Source organism: Bubalus bubalis, chromosome 4, assembly GCF_019923935.1.
Source record: "Bubalus bubalis isolate 160015118507 breed Murrah chromosome 4, NDDB_SH_1, whole genome shotgun sequence".
Classification (NCBI taxonomy): domain Eukaryota; kingdom Metazoa; phylum Chordata; class Mammalia; order Artiodactyla; family Bovidae; genus Bubalus; species Bubalus bubalis.
Window position 1 is genome coordinate 158,315,737 of NC_059160.1, and position 24,111 is coordinate 158,339,847.

At 54.4% G+C, this 24,111-nt stretch overlaps 1 protein-coding gene across 1 annotated transcript; it reads left to right on the forward strand.

Annotated features, from left to right (window-relative positions):
• The first annotated feature begins 48 nt into the window (after window positions 1-48).
• CDHR1 (cadherin related family member 1) lies at window positions 49-23,247 on the forward strand. Its single transcript, XM_006072366.4, has 17 exons — window positions 49-266; window positions 793-888; window positions 1,639-1,784; window positions 2,548-2,598; window positions 3,825-3,914; window positions 5,099-5,185; window positions 6,726-6,842; window positions 7,922-8,065; window positions 9,739-9,817; window positions 11,077-11,177; window positions 13,944-14,147; window positions 14,758-14,910; window positions 16,617-16,781; window positions 17,203-17,270; window positions 17,804-18,032; window positions 19,609-19,866; window positions 20,618-23,247. Exons 1-17 carry the CDS (start codon window positions 212-214, stop codon window positions 21,176-21,178), a joined length of 2,604 nt encoding a protein of 867 aa, XP_006072428.3. The 5' UTR covers window positions 49-211; the 3' UTR covers window positions 21,179-23,247.
• The last annotated feature ends 864 nt before the right edge of the window (window positions 23,248-24,111 follow it).

Here is a 24,111-nt window from a genome sequence, read left to right on the forward strand (position 1 = left end):
TAATTGGTCTCATTAGGAGGCGGGCGGGAGGCTCCAGCGGCGCCGATCCGAGCTGTGTCATCCGCTTAGCGCCCTTGCACTCCCGCCCGCGCCCCCTCCCGCCGCCGCCACCCCCGTCGTCAGCTCTGCACTCGTCGTGCGCCCAGGGCATGCTCCGCGCTCCGGAGCCCGGCCTCGGCTGCGGGGAGCCGCACCACCCGCCCGCGGAGACATGGGGCGCGGCCCGCCGGCCGTCCTGGCCCTGTGGATGCTGTTCCTCAGCCTGGGTGAGTGGCCGCAGGGTCCAGCGGGCCCCAATGGGGACGTGAAATGGGTGCCAGCTCCACCCGGGTGGACCTAGGGACAGTGCTAGACCGTTCGCTTCCAGAGTGGGGCTGGGGACCGGGGACGGGGACGGGGACTGAGCGGGGTGAACGGGAACTCTCGCTGCTCTCTGCTACTTCAGAAGCAGCTTTGGCGGCTGCACTGGGAGCTGTGGGAGGGTGTCCCCACTCCCCGTGTGACCTTGGCCAGGGACCTGTCCCTCTCTGGGTCGCGGTTTCCCAGTCTGCCCACCGATGAAGCTGAAATCGGCCGCTGCCTAGGTCCCAGACACCCCAGATGGTGCGTGTCCCTGAGAAGTCCAGCCCAGTCCGAGCGCACGGGAGGTGGTAGCCCGGGACCTGGTGGGTGCGCTGGGGTCGGGGAGGGGAGTACCGCCGGCCCCACTTGTGGGGCCAGACGGCGCGACCAGCGGGTGCGAAGCTGTTCCTCCGCGTTCCCAGCGGTCCTCTGTCTGTGTTCTCTCCCTAGCTCAGGCCAACTTCGCCCCCCACTTCTTCGACAACGGGGCGGGCAGCACCAACGGAAACATGGCCCTGTTCAGCCTCCCGGAGGACACGCCGGTGGGTGAGTAGCCCTGGCGCCTGCCCCACATAGTCTCCCAGAGGAGCGGCCCACGTTCCCCTGGACACAGGGACCGAACCCGTGACTCCTCCGAACCTATGGAGAGGCCGAGCGCCAGGCGGCAGGCGCTCGCAATCCCTCAGGGTTTAGCGGGAAAGGTCTCCACGCAGTCGTGGAGACCCGAGCCCGGGCAATTCTAGAGATCCCGCCGCAAGCCCAGAAACATGACCAGCCCCAAGAGGCAGGCGGAGGTCCACAGATCCGGGGCTCCTGACCCTCTGTATTTATGACCTTGAACAAAACACTTACTCCCAGAGCCCCAGGGCTCTAAGCTTTAAAACGGCCCAAGAACAATGAATTCTCTGGGATCTGCAGAGATGGGGGAGGAGGAGGGAGATTCGCACTTCCTCTCCTTCACTGGATGGGCAGAACCCTGAGAGTAAGGACAGGTGCGTGTAAAAGGAGCACCTGCTGAGAATTCTCTGAAGAACTAGTCCAAGCATGGGGAACAATGCTGCAGTTGGCTCTCTGCTCCACCTTAATGACTCCTCCCTTTTCCCTCCTCCACCATCTCCAGTCTTGGCTCCAGGCAGAGACCCTAGAGTTAAACCCAGCAGCCCTGAAGCCCTCTGTAGTCTATATTCTAGATTACAATCTGTAAAGCAGTGACTAATAAAGAGGAAGAGAGGGAAGCAGCCAGCAGAGGCGAGGTCAGCAGCCAGTGCTCAGCGTGTCCCCTCTGTCTTCTTCCAGGCTCTCATGTGTACACCCTGAATGGAACAGACCCTGAGGGAGACCCTGTCTCCTACCACATCAGCTTTAACCCCAGTGCTAGAAGCGTCTTTTCAGTTGACCCCAATCTGGGAAACATCACCCTGATTGAAGAGCTGGACAGAGAGGTAGGGGACCTGGGAGGAGCATTGCCTGCGCTGTGCAGAGGACCTCAGTGGCCTGGAAGGTTCCCTCAAGAGCATCCTTGGAGAGGTCTCATAAGTCACAGAAAATTCAGCCAGCAGATCAGGGCTGGAAAGACTGGTTTTAAGGGCAGGTCTGACTTGGGTAAAACTACGTCCCTCTGTGCGCTCTGATCTTGCGGGGGACAGGCTATGTTTCTCTTGTGAGACCCCATGCCAGGCAGGGGAACCAGCTGCCTGGACCCCAGCTGTGGGGTGCTGCCAGCAGACTCCCCCAGCCCAGAGAAAGGAAACGGTGGGGACACAGCAGAGGAGGTGTGACGGTGCTGCCCCTGCCTGTCACCCAGGGCAGGACCGGGGGACCTCCTTCCTCACTGAGGCCCCACGGTATCCCGGGGAGGGTTTGAGACACCACAGACCTGGATCTCTGAGGAACCATAGGATACAGAGAAATGCAGCAGAGATGAAAGGAAGAAAGAGGAACATTTTTTAAAGGATGAAAAACCCCTTCCTTCGTCCTCCAGCACACCGGTTAGCAACTCTCCTCATTCTAGCAGGAGGGTGTTTTATGAGAACTCCTGATGGGTTAAACCCCAAACCGGGTCTCAAGCATGAGCGTAGCCAGAGGTAGCGGAGGAAGCTTTTGGCCACCCTGCCCTGCTCCAGGGCCCCTCTGATGTGCCCAGCTTCGGGGGTCCTCAGGGCACCTCCGACTCCCGGATCCTCACTCTGCCCTTGTGCTTCACAGAGGGAAGATGAGATTGAAGCCATTATCAGCATTTCCGATGGGCTGAACCTGGTGAGTACACACTGCAGCTCCCCCCACCCCTACTCCTCCCCACCTCCCACCCCCCACCCTCACCCCACCCCCCCACCCACCCCCCCTACCCCGCCTCTAAGCACTATGCCCTCCCCCAGGGGCTGGGGGTGGGGGCTCCCAGATGAAGTCCAACAAGATCTGTCCCCAGTGAGCTCATAGGAGAGAAGGGATGGAAGGGAGAGAGCGGGAAGAGACAGACCTGCCTGCTGCCCTTCTGACGGAGCACCCCCACATTCCTCAAGCAGCGCCTCCTCTATCCTGCCCCGATACCACTCCTCCAGCCTGGCTCTTGGCTCCACCCTCATCGCACAAGCTGAATACCTGGGCACGCATCCCTCCTCCCTGCCTCTTCCTACACAGCCTCCACTTGCACCAATCCCTTTTTAGTGCTTCTCAGATAATCCCAGGGGCTCCCCTCCCTCCAAGACTCCCAGACCCCAACCTGGAGCCACCACTGTGCAACACAGTCCTGCGTGGCCACAGTCCCCCGGCTCAGAAGGTGCTACCAGCTGCTGCCCACTACCCTCGGGATGGACCCTAGTTTCAGACTGGCACTCGGAACACCCTCAGCCTCAGCCAGCTTCTCTCCCACATTCGCCCTACCAGCCGTCTAGCCCTAAATCTGCTTCCGTTCTGTTCTCTGAACTCACCTGGCCTTTCACTTTGCGTTTTGCCCCTGCTGCTGCTGCTTCCTGACATACCTTCCACCCCCTTTTCCCTCTCACCCGACAAATGGCTTGCTTCCCAGGCCTCCCTGGTGTCCTCCACTAGGCTGGGTCAGATGCCTCTTCTCGGAGCCCCTGAATGCAGCCACCTAGACCAGTGCCTTTAGCTAGGTTGGGGTGCATGGTGCCCCCAGAGTCGTGCGGTGCAGGCCCTTGCCCTCAGTGCCCAGCATGTCGCTGTTGTCAGGCTGAATGATAACACGCTTGTACATGCTGAACTTTGCCCACCACTCCACCCTGCAAATTTCACACCATCAGACAGAACACAGTGCTTGGCGTCAAGTGGTTGCTTAATAATAACATGTGCTTCATGAATGACCAAAAGAGGGAAGGAAGGAGGGAGGAAGGGAAGGAAGGAGGGAAGGGGGAAGGAAGGGGAGAAGGGGGCAGAGACTACACCTGGGGTGTTAGAGGACATTGTTTCTTTATCACCCAGAAGGTCTCACTCTCCCAACTCCTGTCCCCTTTGCCTCTTTTCAGGTGGCGGAAAAAGTCACAATCCTAGTTACTGATGCCAATGACGAGGCGCCCAGGTTTATCCAGGAGCCCTACGTTGTCCAGGTTCCCGAGGTGAGCGAGGGGCCCCCGAGCAGTGTTGATGGACTCCCACCAACCTGTGGCCTGTCCTCTGGACTGACCTGTGACCTGGCCAAGGGGAACTGGGCACTGGAGGGAAGAGCCCCTCCATCACTCACTAACCTCTGGAGACCCCTCCCCTTTGTGTTCTCCCCCCCACCTCCATTGCCATCCCCTCATACATTCATTATTATTCCAAAGGAATGTTTATTTACCATTTTCCATTAGAATTTTAGTGTACTCTTATTGTGGAAGTGTGAAATATACAGACAAGTAGAAATATAAAGAGTTTAAGAAACCACTCTTAATCCCGCTAGCTTGAGACAACATTGTTAAATTTGGGGGAATTTCCTTCTCGTCAGTTCTGTGATTATAAGTTCTTGTTTTCTGTTTGTTTTACATAGTTGTGACCACTAAACATATGCTTTCTGCAGTCTCTTTTTCACTGAATTTATAACATAAGCATGAAGTTGTAATCGTGAAGTCAGGGTACCTAACATTTTAATAGCTTTCCAGCATTTACTGAACTATTGCTTTATGTCTGGATATTAAAGGTGCTTTAAATTGTTGCGATCGTAAGAAACATCAAACTCTGAACTTAAAAGTTCCTTTTCTCTGATGGGAACGACTTGAAATTGCTAGGTCAAAGCGTGGGTACATGTGAGGCATTGTCAGATTGATTTTCCAGAATGGAACCTGTTTGCCTTTACCCTGGAAGATGGGAAAGGGTATGTCTCCTTGTTCCTGGCCCACACTGGGGATTCTTGCAGTTTTAAATGTCTGCTAATTCAGTAGGAGAACGCTATTCTTTTTGGCTCTAAGCTGCATGTATGTGACCCCTGGTGATACTGAATATGCCCTTGTTTATTAACTGTTTGCAGTCATTTCATATTTAAACCTTTGTCTACTGGGAGCCCTAGATTTCTCTTCACTCTTTCCCTGCAGCTGTTTTCAGAAGGAGGATGTCTGTTTGTTTCCCCTCTCCTGACCCCACTTTGACTCGAGTGTCTCCTCTACCAAGGCCCCTCCTCCTGTTCATGCTCCCTGGGTCAATGGCCGCCTTTCACCTGTTTTTAGCCCTCACTCCCTTGACCCCACCTTTCCATGGCCCACACCCCAGCTCCCTGAGCTCCTGTCACTGCTCCTGGGACTGACCCTCTGTGGCTGTGGCCCCTCAGGACACACCTTCTGGGAGCAGTATCGCCAGGGTCCGAGCAGTGGACAGGGACACCGGCTCTGCAGGGAGCGTCACCTACTTCCTGAAGGTAAGGTGGGGTGCTCAGGAAGTAACCAGGGGCCTGGGCTGGTGGGGACACCTGGATGGCCTCCACCTCCATCCATCAGGTCAGAGCCTCAGCGATTCCCAAAGATTATCAGAGATAGTGTGTCCCATTCCAGCGAGGTCTCGGTACACTCAGAAGAGAGACCAACAAGTGGGGACATGAGACTGGCCTGAGCAGAAGCCATCTTCCCCTGACTGGCACAATCTGGCTCCCACTAAGCTGACCTGCCTTCCTTTCCCCAGATTTCAGGACCCTCACCTCACCACCATCCAATCCGTTCCCCAGGAGATGTCCTGGGCATTTGGTACCCACACAGAGTAAAAGAAACCTGTCTGGGCCTAGAATTGTCAAGAGGAAAAAGGGAAGGGGAGGCAGCTCTCAGGAGGAGCAGAGCTGTAACACCCCCTCCCTGCCCTTGTCCATCCAATGCACTCTGTTAAAGGCAGAGACCCCACCCCATGTCTCCTGCCTCTCCCCCAGCTCCTCCAGAACCCATTGCCCTCCCCCCCAACAGCTGCTGTTTCCACAGCTCCTCCTCTTCTCTCCACTTTTAATCTCTTGCTTTGACAATTTTCAAGGTAGTATAGCTCAGTGGTTAGAAATCCTGGCAACACCCCTGGGCTCCATGGGTTCTGGAGAGATCCCACCACTTCCCCCACACAGGGGTTCAATCATTACGTGACTTTCCCTGCTCAGCGTCGAGTGGGAAAGAGGAAAGCACATCGTCATTGGATTGTGAGGATTGTGTGTGAATGTGCTAAGTCGCTTCAGTCACGTCCAGCTCTGTGCAACCCCGTGGGCTGTAGCCCGCCAGGCTCCTCTGTCCATGGGATTCTCCAGACAAGAATACTGGAGTGGGTTGCCATGCCCGCCTCCAGGGGATCTTCCTGAGCCAGGGATCGAACCTGTGTCTCTCATGTCTCCTGCGTTGGCAAAGGGATTCTTTACCACTAGTGCCACCTGCGAAGCCCGTTGTGAGGATTAAACCCATGAGAAGCTCCAGCAACAGCTCTTGACCCACAGTGACCCCCTCTTCAGATCAAAGATCATCTCCTGTCCCCACCTGACCTTCCCCCCAGCCCCACCCAGATGCTGCCTGGCTGACCCACAGTCACTTAATGGTGGGGTTGGAAGATCCTGAAGGTTCTCTCTGTCTCTACAGCTTTCAGTCCACACCTCCTCTAGGTTAGAGCATGCTGCTGACCGTTTCCACCTGGGAACTCTGGGCCAGGGTTTAGCCCCGAGCTGGGCCCCGTTGTTTTCCAGCTGAGGCCGAGAGAAAACCTGAGGCCCTGCTGGAACATCTTGGTTGGACTGAGGGATGGGGAGGGGAAGGCCTGAGCTCCAGGAAGGGGGACTCTGGAGACAGGAAAGCCTGACTGCCCTGAAGTTGCACCTAAGCCCCTAGGTCGGAGTTCCTGTGACAAAGGATGGTGAAGACTCCCTTTCAGTAAGCAGAGCGGGTGCTCCTGGGGCCGGCCTGGGCCCGCCCCAAGGCCCAGCCTGCCCCTCGCTCTTACAGAATCCGCGCCCCACCGAGTTCTCCGTGGACCGCCACAGCGGGGTGCTGCGCCTCCAGGCCGGGGCCATCCTGGACTTCGAGAAGGCCCGGGCCCACTTCGTCACTGTGGTTGCCAAGGTAACAGAAAGGGAGGAATGGGAGCATCCAGGCAGTCCTCAGCCTCCGTAGGGGGAAGCCGCCCTTGGATGGGAGCAGTTAGGTTCTACGGTGGAGGGGACGGACGGTACCACCGAGACGGGAGTGGGGCTGCTGCTGCTCGGGATCTGTGTTGAGCAGACCCTGCCGGACGCAGACATATTCTTCAGGGACGCTGGTGTCTGTGGGTCGGAGAGGGCGTATTCCCTCCCGGGAGAGGGCGTCCGCCCCCTCAGGACTGACAGGCCAGCCTCCCCTCTGCAGGCCCAGTGGCCACGCCCTCACATCCCACACAGCCCGGCCTCTGGGCGCCTCCGTTTCTCTGTCCAGGCTCGCCCATCCTACCTCTGCCTGCGTGACCAAGTACCCACCCTGAGCCTCAATTTCCTCATCTGCCCACCCCAAAACTTGACTAAATTCCTCATATTTCTAAAGTGTGTGGTGTAGGGTTTGCAACTCAGCAGGCATTCAAATGAAGTGACTGCTCTTCCCCTCGAGGGCAGGAAACCCCAGCCTTCCTTCTAAGCCCCTGGTTTTCTTTTCCAGGAAAGTCCCTGCTTGTCACATAGGCCACAGGGCAGCCCCCTCAGTGTATGTCAGGAGGCCTGAGCCAACCCTGCCTGCCAGTTTCCCCATGAGGGCTGGCTTGGTGGGTGCACACTTCTATGATGTACCCTCAGGCGTGGGTCCACCTCATATTCTTTGAAGATTCTCAGGAGACTTTGCGGCTGGACTCCTGGCTGGGAGGAGAGATTTTGGCTCTGACCTCCTCCTCCTCTGCTACTCTTCAGAGATGATTTCCCTGGAGAGAAACCTAACCCTCTTTCCAAAGGAACGCTTTTGAGCACCTGCTGAGCACTGGCTGAAGACCTTCATGCATTATCTCATTTAATTTTCCTAACATCCGTAGGAGGGGGAAAATTATCTCTAAGTGGCATAGAAGCACACAGAAACAGGGCGGGCAGCTGGCCTCAAGGCCAGTCAGTGGCAGGAGCCAGATTCCACGGGAGTCTGCTCGACTCTGGAGCCCAACCTCTCTTCATTCTCTGATTCTTCTGCAGGATGGCGGGGGAAAGCTGCGAGGGGCCGACGTGGTGCTCTCAGCCACCACCGTGGTCACGGTCAATGTGGAGGATGTGCAGGACATGGGCCCTGTCTTCGTGGGCACGCCCTACTATGGCTATGTGTACGAGGACACCCTTCCGGTGGGTAGCTGCACCCCTCAACCCATGGCACCTCCAGATGCCTCCCGCCCTGTCCCTTGCACTGCTCAAGGGTACCCCAGTGGAGATGGTTAGGCTCAGCCCAGGCTCGCTCACCTCACATGGCGGCCAGTTCTGGATTCACTGACTCAGGCCACACACAGGCCGTTAAGGGGGAAGAAGAAGCTGCTCGTGTGTGGTGCCAGGGCTGTGCCAGGCATGTCTTCACTCATCCACACTTACCCCAGCCTGGCTGCAAGTGTCAGCCATTCCAAAGGGCTGTGAAGAGAGGCTGGGAGGAGAGCTGACGGTTTGGTTTAAAGGGGCCTTTCCTGCACCCTACACAGGAGGTGAGGCACCAAAGTTTTGCTTCCTTCCCTTCAAGCCGGTAGCCTGAGGCCCCTTGGGCCAGTAGTTCTCCCACAGTTTGCTGCTGAATCACCCTTGTCAGACATCGCACGCAGGCCTAGCTCAAAGGCTGTCTTCAGCCTCTGCCCCTTTTGGCCTCTCAGTTTCCAGCTCTGGGCCTGGAATCCGAGGGCTGGCCTACCCTCCACCCAGGAGCCGGCTACGTCCTTTACTCAGCCCAGCCCATCTCCCCACCCCACTCTTTTCCCTTCTCCTGGCATGTGACCATGGGCACAATGCCCCTCGTCTTTCTCAACTCAGCCCAGGTGCCACTTTCCCCTCTATGGTGCACCCATGTGTTACTATGCCCCCCAACCAGACCATGAGCTCCCAGCCAGCAGGGGCTAGGCTGGAGTCAACTCTCACGTAGCTGGCCACAGTTCCAGAACTCTCCGTGGAATGGAATTACATCCTCTAGTCTCACTTCCCCAGTTTCTCATTATTTCCAACACTTGCTGAGCGCCGTTTATGTGCTGGGTCCAAGCTGAGAAACCACCTTTCCAAAAGTTGCAAGTTGAGTGGCGGAGATGGACACAGAGACGGAGAGAGAAAGGCTGGGCTTCCCCCATGGGGGCTGTAGGGCAGAGCAGGGGGAAGCCCAGACTGTCCTGCTGAGGAGCTAAGGGGGAAAGAGGTGCCAGGAATAGGGGGAGAAGACAGTCAGGAAGCAGCCATGAGCATGGGTAGCCCTCTGGGGTGAAGGGTCTGCCTAGGGAGGTAGGAGAGGGTGGCAGGCAGGGCTTGAACAGGGCTTGTCAGTTGAGACAGCTTTCCAAACCCTTTGAGCAGCTCCTGCAGCCGCAGGACAAAATCCTAGTTCCTGGACTTTGCACTGGACCTCCTCTGCCTGGCCCCTCTCCCGGCTCTCCCTTCAGGTGCTTTTGAAGGCCAAAGACAGATGAGACAGCAGGTGTGAGGCTGGAAGGTGGGCAAGAGAGGTGAGGCCTGAGGGTGGTGTGTGGGGAAGGAGGCTTGTAAGAGGTGTGAGGAGGAGGCCCAGGCAGGAGCCCTGAGTGTCCCTGGGCAGCTATGTGCCAACCCATGTGGAGGGCAAGCAGTGGGGCTCAGGCTGTCCCTCCAGCCCTGGGAGGCCAGGGGGCTATGAGCTCCCTGCAGAGCAAGGATGGGGCCTGGCACAGGCCTGACTCTCGAGTGTGGTGGCACCTCCCCTCTGTGATGGGAGCAGTGTCTGGGGAAGGGAGAAGCCCAACACCCCCCACCCCCGGCCCCCGACATTGGCCTCAGGCAGCTGCTCCTGTTCCTCCCAGGGCTCAGAGGTCTTGACGGTGGTTGCCATGGATGGAGATCGGGGCAAACCCAACCGTGTTCTCTACAGTCTGGTGAATGGTGAGTCTGGGGCTCATTGCTGGGCTGTAGGTACACATCCCTGGGTGAGCAGGGTGAGATCCCCAGTCTCTGTGGGTCCCAGTTTCCTCATCTATAGGCCAGAAGGACAAAGTGCGTGGAGAGGAGAGGCTGGGTTCCTCCAGGAGGCGGCACGTCTCCTTGGGCATCTGCTCTGGGCCCTGCTTGTCGTCAAGTCCAGTAGCAGGGAGCGGCGCGTTAGCTGGGGAGGGGCAGTGGTGTTCCTGAGCTCAGCACACGTGGCGCCAGCTCAGGTTCCCTCACGCTCATGGCCGGATGCTTGTGATAGGAAAGGGTGGCAAGCTGTCTTACACTCTAAATTGCTACGTTTTCTTCTCATTCCTTTAAATGTTTTGGCTTAGAGCATATTACTGAATTAAGTGAATTAAATACAGTGATGATTCAGGGTGTCCTTAATACTCACCCTGTGTATGGATGAGAAAAACTGAGGCTCAAAGAAGCTAAATTATCCCAAGTTCCCACTGGGCTTGAGTCTGCTGCCTCCTTCCACAATTGGGCAACAATTGAGCAGGAGGAGCCAGCTCGGGGAGGGCTCTTCAGCCCTCAGTAGCTGGCACCCTCCTGGTGCCTGGCCCCACACACATGCACACGTCACCATGCCCTCACTCAGATACCATCACTTCCTCTGACCCTGTCCCTGGGACATGCCTGCTGCACACTCCCCTTCCAGCAGCTCACACGTGCACACGTGCCCACCGTCACAGACAGGCTTCTCTCCCAGGCACACAGACCCCTGACTGCCTTCCCTCTCCTCCACAGCTGCAAGCCTGCACACAGCTACCACGCACCCAGCCCACCCCGTCTCCTCTGCCACCTTCTTGCCTCTCCCTCTACTCCTTCTCCTCCTCCAGTCTTTTTCTTCCTTCTTCCCATTATTTTCTCCCCTCCCTCCCCCTTTTCTTATCTCCCTCCCTTTGTACTTCTTTATTTCTCCTTTCTCTTTCCATCACACCTACCCACACACGACACATGCATGCATGAGAGAAGCAAAACACTAGGCAACCTGGGAGCCGGAAAGTAGTGACTTGAAGTCCCAGCTCTGCACTCACTGTGTAACCTAAGACAAGTTACTGAGCCCCTCTGAGCTCAGCTTCCTCACTGGCAAGACACAGATAATAATACAGGAGGCTTGAATGAAATACCCTGTGAGGCCTGGCACAACTCCCCTGCGCCACCGTGTGGCCTTGTTCAGAACTGCAGGGCACATCTCTCTGTGACAGGAAGTGATGGAGCCTTTGAAATTAATGAGACGTCGGGAGCCATCTCCGTGATGCAGAGCCCTTTCCAGCTCCGGAGAGAGGTGTATGAGCTGCATGTACAGGTACCTCCCTCGATCTTGGCCTTCTTCACCAAAGGTGATAAAACCCTGGCCGCCCCCCATACCCTTCAGGGCCCACAGTCAGGGGGAGGAACACCTGCAAGAGGTGGTACCTGGTGTGGGGAGCTGAGGCAAGGCAGAGAAGGCAGGATGGGAGCAGCAATGCCTTAAACGTGGGTAGGACCCGGGAAGCAGAGAGGTGTGGGGAGCATTGGTTGGTTGGGGCAGGTGGAGGCATTGCAAGCGAGGGAAGCCTAGTGAGCCAAGGCTGGGAGTGAAAGCACATGATATACCAGGGGGACAATGAGGAGCAAGTGGGACTTGAGCCAGAGGCCACATCAGCCTGTAATGGAGAAACAGTTGGATCCCAAGTAGGGGACAGAGGAGCAAAGGCTCTGAATACAAGGTATGGATTTTTCCTGCAACAGGGCCAGCTTTGTGGCCATGCAACCTGTATGATTACACGGGGCCGCAATTAGAAGTGTCCCACGCTGGGCTTAATGCTTTGCTCTTGCTGTCTTGAAATTCTTAGCAATTTTCTAACAAAGGGGCAGCTATTTTCATTTTTCACTGAGCCTGCAAACTATATAGCTAGTCCTGCCCAAGAGCAGTGAAGAGCCATGAAAAGGTTTTGAAGAGGATCGGAGTCTTGTAAAAGCTCACTCTGCTCACTAAACTAGAGGGATTCTCAGATTCAGAGAGCTTGGCAAACAAAGATTTCCAGGGCCCGCTACGGGGGATAGGAAAGTAGTATGTCTGGGGGAAACCCAGGACTCTGCATGTTTCGAGCTCCCGGGTGGTTCTGGCATTAGTCCTGGCCTGGCATCTGAAAATCCTGGTTTGAAGGGAATCAGATGAGAAGCAGGGCAGGAGAGCCGTCAGCCCAGGTGATAGATGGCAAGGGCCCATGGAGGTGAGGGAAGGTGGGATGGGAAAAATGGACAGGCTGCGAACTATGAAGGAGGCGGACACCACGGAACGTGGCTGTGAGGGGTCGGGGAGAGGAGAGGGAGGGAAGAAGCCAGTGTAGAGCCACACCATCAGAAACACAGGAGGGGAGGCAAGTTGGATAGGACAGGCATGATGCGTTTTGGTGCCTCGGGGACATTCAAGTTGAAAATCCACACCTGAGTGTACAGGTGTGAGCTTCAGACAACATCCACATGCAGGTAGCTGTGAAAGGCTAGGAGGGAATGAGACTGCCCAGAGGAGGGCTGGGGGGAGAGAGGGGCCACTAGCTGGGAACACCACTGCTGGAGCATCCCGACTAAGAGTGAGGAAGAGGGAGGAGCAGGTGAAGGAGGGATGGGGTCAAGACCAACCTGCAGTGTGGAGTCACATTAGCCGAGGGGACGGAGCACGCGGGAGGGTGAGGGAGAGTGGCCGTGCCACATGCGGTGTGGGGATCGGCGTGAAGCATCTGACTTGGGGACAGGCTGACAGCTGAGTGGGAGGAGCGAAAAGGAGGCAGAGGAATAAGTTCTAGAAAAGAAGAGTGGGGCTTCCCTGGTGGCCCAGCAGCGGGGACTCCACCCTTCCCATGCAGGGGTCATGGGTTCCATCCCTGGTCAGGGAAGTTCCGAATGCCTTGGGATGTGGCCAAAAATAAATAAATAAAATTTTTTTAAAAATTAAAAAGAAGAGTTATGAAGCAGCTAGTGTATGACAGAGTGGAGTCCGGGAGGGTGATTAGAGGATGGTAATTTGAAGGCCAGAGCCTGCTTATAGGAAGGGGGAGGGAGCCCTTCCAGGCCTCATGTGACACTTGCCACATGCCCATGAGGTACCTGTGGACACTCAGCCCCGGCTTGCAGGCTGAATTAGTCATCCATGCTGCATCACCCCACCTGCCTTCCCTGCAGCCTCCCCCTGGCAAGTGGACACAAGGGCAGAATATGGCAGAGCTAGGGTTTGAACCTGTGTCTGGCTACAAGAAGGGGTCGGTATGATGCAGAGGAGAGCGCATTGACTAAGGAATCAGACGCATCTTCTAGTCCAGCTGTGTGACCCCTGGTGACCACCTGACCCCTCCCGCCTCATCTGTAAAACAGGACTAGCAATAGCCCTGTTTCCTAGGACTGTTGTAATGTAGTACCACAACCTTATTGTCTTCAAACAACACATATTTAAACACTGGGGTTGCTGTGGGCAGGAATCTAGGGTCAGCCTAGTTGGGTCCGCAGTTTCAAGGTCTCGCACATGGCTGCCAACAGATATTCAGCCAAGACCCGGTTCTCATCTGAAAGCCCGACAAGGAAGGATGAGCTTCTGGGCCCACAAGGATTTTTGGCGGGATTTACTTCCTCTCGGGCTGTTGGACTAAGAACCTCTCCAGCTGTCGACTGGAGATCACCATTAGTTCCTTGAAACATCAGAGAAGCTGTCAACAGAGCTGTCTGCTTTGCTAAAAAACAGAAGTTATGATCTAATCTAATCACAAAATGATATTTCAGCACCTCCACTATATTCTATCAGTTTGAAGCAGGTTCCTAGGCCAAGCCACACTCAAAAAGAGGAGATTACAGGGACTTCTCTGGTGGTCCAGTGGCTAAGATTCCATGCTCCCAGTGCAGGGGGCCCAGGGTTCAATCGCTGATCAGGGAACTAGATCCCACATGTCTTGACTAAGACCTGGTACAAACAAATAAATTTTCTTTTTCTAAGAAAAGAGGAGATTACATGAGGGCATAGATACCAAGAAGCAGGGATCATTGGGGCCATGCTGGAGTCAGCCTGCCACACAGCCATAGCCACCTGTCCCCCACCCAGGTGACTGAGGTCAGCTCTGCAGGGACTCCAGCTGCCCAGGCCATGGTGCCTGTCACCATCCGGATCGTGGACCTCAACAACCATCCACCGACATTCTATGGGGAGAGTGGACCCCAGAACAGATTTGAGCTGTCCATGTATGAGCACCCGCCCCAGGGGGAGATTCTTCGGGGCCTCAAGATCACCGTCAATGACTCAGACCAGGTTTGTGGTCCTGCCCTCCACCTGTCTTCCTGCAAACCGCTGGGGACCAAGGCCCAAAGCTGAGCCTGCATGAACCTTTCCCACTGATGTCACCGGGGCTAAAGGGTCACAAAAGGAATGAGGCAAGAGTGGGTAACCAAGAGGGAGAGGAGGGAGGGTAGGTAACCAGAGACTAGCTGCATGGCCTAAAGATATTCACAATCAATTAAAAAGAAAAGCCAGTCGGAAGAAAGCACCTCTGGAAGTTTCCTGGTAGCCTAGTGGTTAGGATTCCCGGCTTTCAGTGCCAGTGCCCAGGGTCCAACCCCTGGCTGGGCGATGAAGTCCTGCAAGCCATGCATGAGGCCTTAAAAACTAAAAGCACCTCTCTGTCTGACCCTCCACACTCTGTGAATATGTCCTGTGCCCAGCGCAGGGCTGGGCTTTCTGTGCTTGTTTCTTCGCTTAGTCCTCGTAGTTCACTCAGCTTTTCTGATTCTTGATCACCTCTCCTAAGAATACTTACCTCCCAGGGTCAAGGGCATGCAAAGTCTCCTTGCACAGCACGACTCTATAATGAGGTTCATTCTCATTCATCTTCCCTGTTTCTGCTCTCCAAACTGTTGCCCAGGGAGCCAATGCCAAATTCAACTTGCGGCTGGTGGGACCTGGGGGCATCTTCCGAGTGGTCCCGCAGACGGTCCTGAATGAAGCCCAAGTCACGATCATTGTGGAGAACTCAGCCGCCATTGACTTTGAAAAGTCCAAAGTGTTGACCTTCAAGGTAAGTGATGCTGTGCAGGACCTTGAACGGGGGCAGGGCTGTGACAGTAGTACCTAGATTCATCCGTGGGGGTCTCTTGTCACCCCTACCCCTCCTAGCCCTACTCTTTCCCTCTGCTCCCCCTTCTGACTTGGGGAGCAGCGGGGAGAGGAAAAGTATGATGCAAGAGCTCCCCTCTACTCCACAGCCTCACTGAGCTCCAGTGTCTGTCTACAGCTCTCCCCAGGAATGCAAGGAGGAGGGTGGGCCAAAGAAAAACCACCCATGTAATGTGCCATGTGAACAGACTGAGAGAAAAAACTCTTTGATCATCAGGAGAGATGTTTTCTTGTTTGCACTCTACATGCCAATTGTTCTGTTAAAAACTTTAGCAAAGGATGAGAAAAGTTCCCTTGCATTTGGAATTATTCAAAATGATAAACACATAAAAATAATATATATTTACATAAATATGTAAATAAATATGGGGTTGACCCAAAAGTTCATTCGGAATTTTCCATAAGATGTTGGATGTTGTGGAAAAATGCAAACAAACTTTTTGACCAACCCAATATTAATAAAAAGAAAAAGTACTTTGCTGATATTAATTTAAATTGTTATAATTATTTATAATTATACATGCATACATATTGATAGCTAACATCATACTTAAAAGTGAAATTCTATACAACATTGTTAGTCAACTATACTTCAATCAATCAACCAATGAAAGTGAAATTTTAAAAGCATTCTTTGAAGTCACGAACAAAACGTGGATACCTTGCTCTTACCAATATTGTTTAACACCGTTCCTAGAATTAAACGTTATTCCTAAATAAGAAAGGAAATAAAAGGTAGAATCATTAGAAAGAAAGAGATAAAGTTATCATTGTTTTTAGATGATGTGATTGCTTGCTTAGAAAAATCTAAAAGAAATGATCAAAACATTGTTAGATACTGCAAAGTTGCTAACATGATGGATTACAAAGTTAGGTCACAAAATCTAATAATTTGCCTGCATTCCAAAAAAATAGCAAAGAGAATAATAGAATTAGAGAAAACTTTTATAAGAACAACTAATAAAATTCCTAAGAGTTACCATAACAAGATTGGAGCATATAAAGAACAAAAAATGTACAAATTTAACAAAAAGATAAAAGAAGGCGAGAAATATAAAGACAAACCCTGTTCAAAAATGCAAATTCTCATCAGGTTAATAAAGAATCTAATACCACTTCAATTAAATCTTACCCAAAATTTCCTTAGGGGAGGACATAGGGGACTCGACACAATTATACTGGCTTTTATCTGGAGAAACAAACAGATAAGAACAGTCAGGGAATTTGGGAAAAAAAGAGTATGAGGCAAGAATTTGCTCTAACAGATACTAAATTATATTATGAAGCAAAGTTGCTTTAAATTGAAAGCAAAAAAAAAAAAAGTAATATGCAAACCAATGGAGCAAAAGAAACTGGTTCCAATGCAAATGCCAACTCTAAGGAACCCGGCAGTCAGTTGCCCGGCGTGGGGGGGGGGGGGGTGGCGGGGGAGGGGGATGATGTTTGCCTTAGAGGTGCCCCCTGCAGGTGGCGGCAGGAATAGCTGGCTGGCAGCAGAGAAACTGGGAGGCAAGGCAGGTGGGTGCCGGGTGATACCGAGACAGGATGTGACAGGCTCTCTGCAGAGCAACTGGCATCCAGATGTCTTCCTTTTCCTTCCTTCCCCAGCTCCTGGCCATTGAAGTGAACACCCCAGAGAAGTTCAGCTCCACGGCGGATGTTGTGATCCAGCTCCTGGATACCAATGACAACGTCCCCAAGTTCACCTCCCACTACTACGTCGCCAGGATCCCCGAGAACGCCCCCGGGGGCTCCAACGTGTTGGCTGTCACAGTGGGTTGAGGGCTGCCCCAGGGACTGGGGGTGGGGTTGTGAGCCCCACTGAAGGGGGCCCTTGTGAAGTCAGACAAACCTGGGCTCCTGTTTGATTCGATAAACCCACATTCATTGGCTGTGTCCTTGGACAAGCTACGTGCCCTCTCTGAGCCTCAGTTTTTCTTCTGTACAATGGGTATAACAGCACCTCTCAGGATGATAATGAGGACATGTAACGATAAGTAGAAGGCCTTCCAGATCTGGTTCCTCCAACGCTTTAGACCTGAGGCGAAACTAGGGCTCCAGTGCAGGCCTCCAGTTCTCCCCAGCTGGGCAATCTTCCCACCCCACCCAAATCCTCGTGTGGACCTTGAAAGCAAGGGCTGCCAACATGCCCTGACAAAGGGACCTGGGCCACCGGGAGCTTTCTCTCTTCCAGGCTGTGGATCCAGACTCAGGTCCCTGGGGTGAAGTCAAATACTCCATTTATGGATCTGGGGCCGACCTGTGAGTAGATCCAGAAACCCAGTCAGGGCCTTGGGCAAGGGATTTGGGAGGCTGAGGGTGGAGGAGGATCTGTGCTGAAGGCAGGAGGAGCCTGGGCCGAACGGCACCTGGGCTGGGGAGGTGAGCCTGGGGGCCGGGAATGAAGGGCAGCTGTAGAGAGCCCGAGGCAGAGGGGATACACCTGATGAGGTGCGTCTGAGAGAAGTAAGGTCATCACCACAACCTGGAGCTGGGGCTCATGGCCCCGGGGCCAGGCAAGCAGTGCTGGGCTGGGGAGAGGCAGGCCATGGGAGGAGAGGGAAGGGCTGTGACTCGGGTGAAGTTCAACATTGATAGTAAATAGATGAGTGGCCCTGCCTCCCTGAGTCAGACTGTGAGGATGTGGAGAGGAACAGACGGGATGCCCAGAGAAGCTGCCCAATGCATCGCCGCCTCTTTTTGGAGGTGGCTCCTTACTGCAGGCATGTGTGTGCACACGTATGTACGTGTACGTATGTACTGCACACCCTTGCTGCACTCTCTGTGCCCGGCAGCTTCCTGATCCACCCGTCCTCGGGGATCATCTACACCCAGCCCTGGGCCAGCCTGGACGCTGAGGCCACTTCCAGGTACAACTTCTACGTGAAGGCAGAGGACATGGAGGGCAGGTACAGCCTGGCCGAGGTGTTCATCACGCTGCTGGATGTCAATGACCACTACCCCCAGTTTGGAAAGAGTGTCCAGGAGAAGACAATGGTGCTGGGGACCCCGGTGAAAATTGAGGTGAGCTTCAAAAGTAGCCAAGCTGTCGTTGTGGCTTGGTCACTGCACACTTGGCCAGCTGCAGGCCCTCGGAGCCTGTCCTCTCCCTGCCCCGCCCCAGCGGGCTTAGGTGGCTTCCTGCCTTAGTATCTCGGGCCCACTGTGGGAGCCAGCCACCAGTCCAGTACTGTCCGAGAGGATCTGTGGGCCCGATGCTGGCAGCTTGTGTATGCTTCTGGTTAGAGCCCCATGGGGACCCTCCCTTCAAGCTTTGCAGGAGTGACTGGCCTGGGGAAGCAGGGTCCCCACGGCGTTTCCCCACATGAGCATCCAACAGGCTAGAAGCCACGACTCAGCTTACCAGCGTCCGGCTGTTGTATCCAGGAGCTGCTAGCCAGATGCCCAGAACCTGGCTGGAGATGCTGCTGCCTGCCGGGCCCCTCCACCCTCTCACCATGGACTGAAGGCTGGCCTTGCCCCTCCGTGGGCACCAGCCACATGACGATGCCAGGCTCTGCATGAGCCCCTGACTCTGGCCGTCCTGGACCTGGCACTTCTGGAGTCACTGTGGCTAACTCCTCCCTGCTCCCCCCAGCAGCCACCAGCAACCCCCACACCAGCAGCCTGGCTGTTTCCCCGGCAGTGCCCACTCCCTTCCTCTCTGTCCTTGCTCTGCCCACCCCTGGTGTGGCACTGGCCAGGTATGAGCCTGGTGCCAGTGTCTAAATGTCCATCATTCTTAGACCAAAAAAAAAAAGCTTTGTTCCTGCAGCTGCAAGTGGTGCTGCGGCTTAAGAATGTCTTTTCAAATATCTTGGACTCCTGAAATAGGCAATGATTTTTAAGGTACTTTATATACCCCTAGTGGTTCAGATAGTAAAGAATTTGCCTGCAATGAAGGAGATCCGGGTTTGATCCCTGGATTAAGAAGATCCCCTGGAGAAGGGAATGGCACCCCACTCCACTATTCTTGCCTGGAGAATTCTATGGACAGAGGAGCCTCGCAGGCTACAGTCCATGGGACCGCAAAGGATGGACGTGGGTCACAAAGAATTGGACATGACTTAGAGATTAACATTTTCACTGTATACCCCCATGCCCACCTCCACCCAGAATTAACCTCTGAGAAAGAAGATATTATTGCCACTTTACAGATTAAAAAATGGAGGCTCAGGCAGGTTGCATGTTTGGTTGGCCTGAGTTCACACAGCTGTCTGCCTGCTTTCACAGCACTGCTCCTCCACTGCTCTGCCTTCCCAACATGGAGGAAGCATGAACCCCAAAACCCAACAGGCTTGACTCTGGACCCCAGCTCCCTTTCTTCTCCCTCTCCATCCTTACGCAAGACGCTCAGCCTCCAGGCTTTTTGTTTCTTACCAGCACTGACTTGACTGGGCTTGTTCTGAGACTGACAGCACACGTATATAGCCAAGCACAGACCCGGCTCATGCAATTCCTCTCCCAGCTCCACTCATTCAAAATAGGATTAGGACCATTTCCCATCAACCCAGCAAACCGCATATGACCTGTCGGTTCAGCCAGGGGACACAAATAGGACCCTCGGAGTCCAGCTCCGCCTATCCCTCCCCGTGCACAGGCCACAGACCAGGACGCAGAAGAGCCCAACAACCTAGTGGACTATTCCATCACCCACGCAGAGCCGGCCAACGTGTTCGACATCAACGCACACACGGGGGAGATCTGGCTCAAGAACTCCATCCGATCCCTGGATGCCCTGCACAACATCACGCCCAATGGGGACCGCACGTGGTCCCTAGAGGTGCAGGCCAAGGACCGTGGCTCCCCATCCTTCAGCACCACGGCCTTGCTCAAGATTGACATCGTAGACCCTGAGGTGAGTACAAAGCCCACGGGGAGGGTTGGTCAGAGGCCAGCTCAGACCTCCCTGCAACATGGCCAGAGAGAGAAAGACCACCTTCCTCCAAAGACACCCACCCAGTGCTCACAGAGACTACCTGTGCCATCCAACGCACAGGCTTTGACTCAGGTCGAAATACCAGTTTCAACACTTTGTAGCAGTGTGACTTTGCTAAGTCTTTCCCCTTCCTGTGAAATGGGACTCATGATGCCTCCTTCACATGCGTGTTGAAAGGCAGAAGTAAAATCATGTGCGGTTCTCAGCTCAGTATCTGGCAGGAAGTCATCCCTTAAGAGGTTCCTAATACACTTGGGCAGATATGAACCCCCCCCACCCCCATCAAAGGGAAGCAGTGCCAGCTAATACAGGAGTTCCTCATCCAATCCAGCCTGCATTGTATTTTTTATGTGTTTTTTTTTTTTTTTAATTTTATTTTATTTTTAAACTTTACATAACTGTATTAGATTTGCCAAATATCAAAATGAATCCGCCACAGGTTTACATGTGTTCCCCATCCTGAACCCTCCTCCCTCCTCCCTCCCCATTCCATCCCTCTGGGTCGTCCCAGTGCACCAGCCCCAAGCATCTTTTTTTTTTTTTTTTCTGGAATAAAGCCCATAGTTCTCATCAGATTCTCTAGGGGACGACTGACCCCAGAGAGCTTAAAACCATCTGGCCTAAGGGAGCTCAGGGCCCCTCCTCTGTCCTCTGGGCACCTCTCTTCCAGATGCTGTCCCGAAGCCCCATGGCCGCCTTCCTGATGCAGACCAAAGACAACCCCATGAAGGCCGTGGGTGTGCTGGCTGGCATCATGGCCATGATTGTGGCCATAACCGTCCTCATCTCCACCGCCACCTTCTGGCGCAACAAGAAGTCCAACAGGGTCCAGCCGGTGCGGCGAGTGCTCCGCAAGCGGCCCAGCCCTGCGCCCCGCAGCGTCCGCATCGAGTGGCTTAAGTTCCGAAGGACCAAGGCCGCTGGCAAGTTTGTGCTCAAAGAGGCTCCTCCCAATGAGAACTGCAACAACAATAGCCGTGGAAGCACACCACCCCCCCAAGCCCCCGCTCCCCCTCCACCACCCAGCCCGGCACCCAGCGTGGGCCAGGCCCCCTGGACGGTGCCTACCGTCTCTGGCTCGCTTGCCCCTCAGCAGCCCCAACAACCATCACCAAAACCCAGGGCCGTGGTGAAACGCAAGGCCGTGGGAAGCCCCGTCCAGTCAGCTCTGGTCTCTGAGCTCAGGCAAAAGTTCGAGAAGAAGAATCTACACAGCAAAGCTTACTTCTAGACTGTGTCCTGTGGCCCCTCTCTCCCCACTCCAGTTGCCCTGATGCCTGGGCCACGCTCCGCAACTCTGCTCCTTAGGGTCACCCCTGTTTTGTACAATGGTGTAACCCCCATAACCAGGACTCTGGACAATGCCTTGGGCAAAGGATTTATTTCTCTGGCTACGACTGCAATTGGGAAATACTTCACCATCACCCAACTCCTCAGCACATGTGCAACGCTCCCCGTACAGGAGAGGCTGGGCAGCAGCAAGGAGCCAGATTGATGTCTTCTATTCTCCAACTCCAGACCTCACAGTGTCGCTTGGGTCCTGCTGGGGCCCCAGCTTTCTTAGTTTGGGAGCAGAGCCCTGGCCACATGTGACAAGGTTGACTAGCACCTGGATCCTGAAGCCTCCAGCTAAGAGCAGGAGCTGAAAAAGGCTCAGGGGCTGACTAAGGCTGAGGGTCAGCGAACCTTGCAGGCTGTGGGAAACCAGATGCAGCTAGAGAGTGAGGATGCGCTGAGAACTTGCCGACTGTGGGCCTGCACTTAAAAGCCACTGGAGGGTGGAGGGTGGGGTCTGGGCAGAGACTGGGCGCCCCTGCTATGCCCCCTCGGGACCAGGGGCACAGAGGTATAAGATGGACTCTGTGGGAGCGAGGGCAGCTGCCCCAGCCAGGGCTGCCCTGGGCCCAGAGATGGCTGGAGCCAAGCTGGTTGCCCCAGAGACATCCACAGGAGCAGCAGGTACCCTTAGGAGCTGTCCCGCTAGAAGTCCTTGAGACAGAGTAGGGCTGAGGTCTGGGGAGACTTCTGTTTTGTCCAGCTCTTCTGCTGACGTGTGATAACCTTGGGAAGGCTCTTCCTCTTTCTCATCTGAAAAATGAAGAACGTGAATCAGCCTTATTCACAGGCCTGGGGTGAGGATCAAAACAAGTAGTAGTGATGAGGGCTTTAACCAAGTGCAAGACAGCACAAATAGGAAGTGCTTTTCCCCTGGCCAGTTCTCCGGGGTGCAGCTCTTCCACCAAGTATTAGGAACCTCCCAGCTGTTCTGCCAAGCATCCACAGGAGGCGCTGTGCTAGGGGTAGGGTGCTGCACTGATCCAAGATGGCTGGACCTGGACCATGGCATAGCTTCCCTTCCACGTCTCCTCCCCATCCCCACCTCCCCCCAGCTACATCCCCCATGCAGCCCAGGCCAGCCATTGTCAGAAACAACCAGAGCTGGGCCGCACAGCCAGCCGAAGCTCCATCTTGCCAAGATGACAAAAACGAGTTCCCGAGAGGGAGCGTGATCGCCAGAGGTCACAGAAGTTTGGCGGCAGGAACCTGGTTTGAGGGCTCTGGGCTCCTTGGCATGTCCCTCTATTCGGACCGCACCTCCTCTGCTTGTGACCCCTGCCCCCAACAGACGACATGCAAGCTTCACTTAATGCAAAGAAGTTCCATCTGACTTTAAGGACACTTGCCAAGAGGAGATACAGATATGTGCCTAGAGAGAGAAACAGAACAGTTCCTTGCATTTCACTCCACTCACTCATAACCCCTCTAGGATACGTCTGTGAATTTAACCACAGATTATATGCGTATGTGGTTTTCTTGATTTCTGAGTTGGTGTTTGGAGGTGTTACTCAAATGTGTTGGTGTGCAAGCTCCTTGCTGGGGTTTCTGCAGTCCACAACCCAGGGTGTATTAACAGCTGGGCTCTAACAAACTAGGAGCCCAGGCTGAACAAATGGGTATGAGTTTCAAGACTAGATTGGATCATGTTTGCCCTTCACAGGGAATGCAGCATCCTTACAACTTGCATGCGGTTAACCTTTTTTGTAAATGATCAAAAAAACCTGTTGAGCAAAAGCCAACCTGACCTCCAGCTCCTGCCTTTTTTTTAAAAAAATTCTGCCACTCCTGCAGCATGCAGGATCTTAGTTTCCCAACCAGAGATCAAACCTGTGCCCCTGCATGAGAACACAGAGTCTTAAACACTAGACCACCAGGGAAGTCCCTCTGGATCCCTGTCCAACATCAGTGTTAGCTGACTTGTAGAGGCCAATCTTCCTGATAGCCAAGATCAGGGCTGCTGCTTGGTTCTTTTAACGGATCCATCCTCCAACCCCCAGATCTGACTGTGGAAGGCTGCAAAAGTTTTTCCAAATCGCCATGCATACATCTCCAACAGCATCGCATTTGTGGGGCTTGTCTACCTGAGTAGTCATGGCCTGGACGGGGCTTTTCTCTCAAGCAGGACAAGCCCCAGCAGGGCTGCCTGGGGACGAATAGGGTCTGGAGCTAGAACTAATTATCCCAGCCCAGAGAGGGCAGGTGTGGGCATGGAAGCCCACGCATGGAATCAGTGTCGTCTCTGGGACAGTGGCACTGGGTTGGAAGCTCAGGAGAGCATCAGTGCCCAAGGGTGGAGAGTGGAGCTCCAGGACAAGCCCGGGAACTTGAACCAAGGCAGAGTCAATCTTGGAAACTAGGCACATGAGCAACTCTTGTGCTGGAAAGTATGGGCAGAGTGCCTCATTGCCAGCACAAGTCATGCTGAGAAAGAGGAGGAAGATATGGTGGACCCGTAAGGGACCCGCAAAGGTGGTGGCACTGGAGGAGACCCCGGACCAGTGGGAGTGAGCGTGGGCCAGTGCCACCGCAGGGGATGGGGTGGGGGCAGGGGAAGGGAATGCCTGGCCAGTCACACTGGGGCAAGCACAATGTCACACCTTAAGGTAAGGAGCTGGGAGGCAGGGTGACAGGTGGGGCAGGCTGGCCCTCTCTTGGGTCTCCAAGGAGTCTGTAGAACAGTGTGTGTTTTTTCCTGTGGCTGAGCTCAGACTTTCTAATTATATGAAATAACATTGTGCTTTACAGTCTGACAGCCCTGAGTCTGAATCCTGGCTCTGCCACCTAAGTGTGACTTGGGGCCAGACACCAAAGCCTCCATGGACCTCA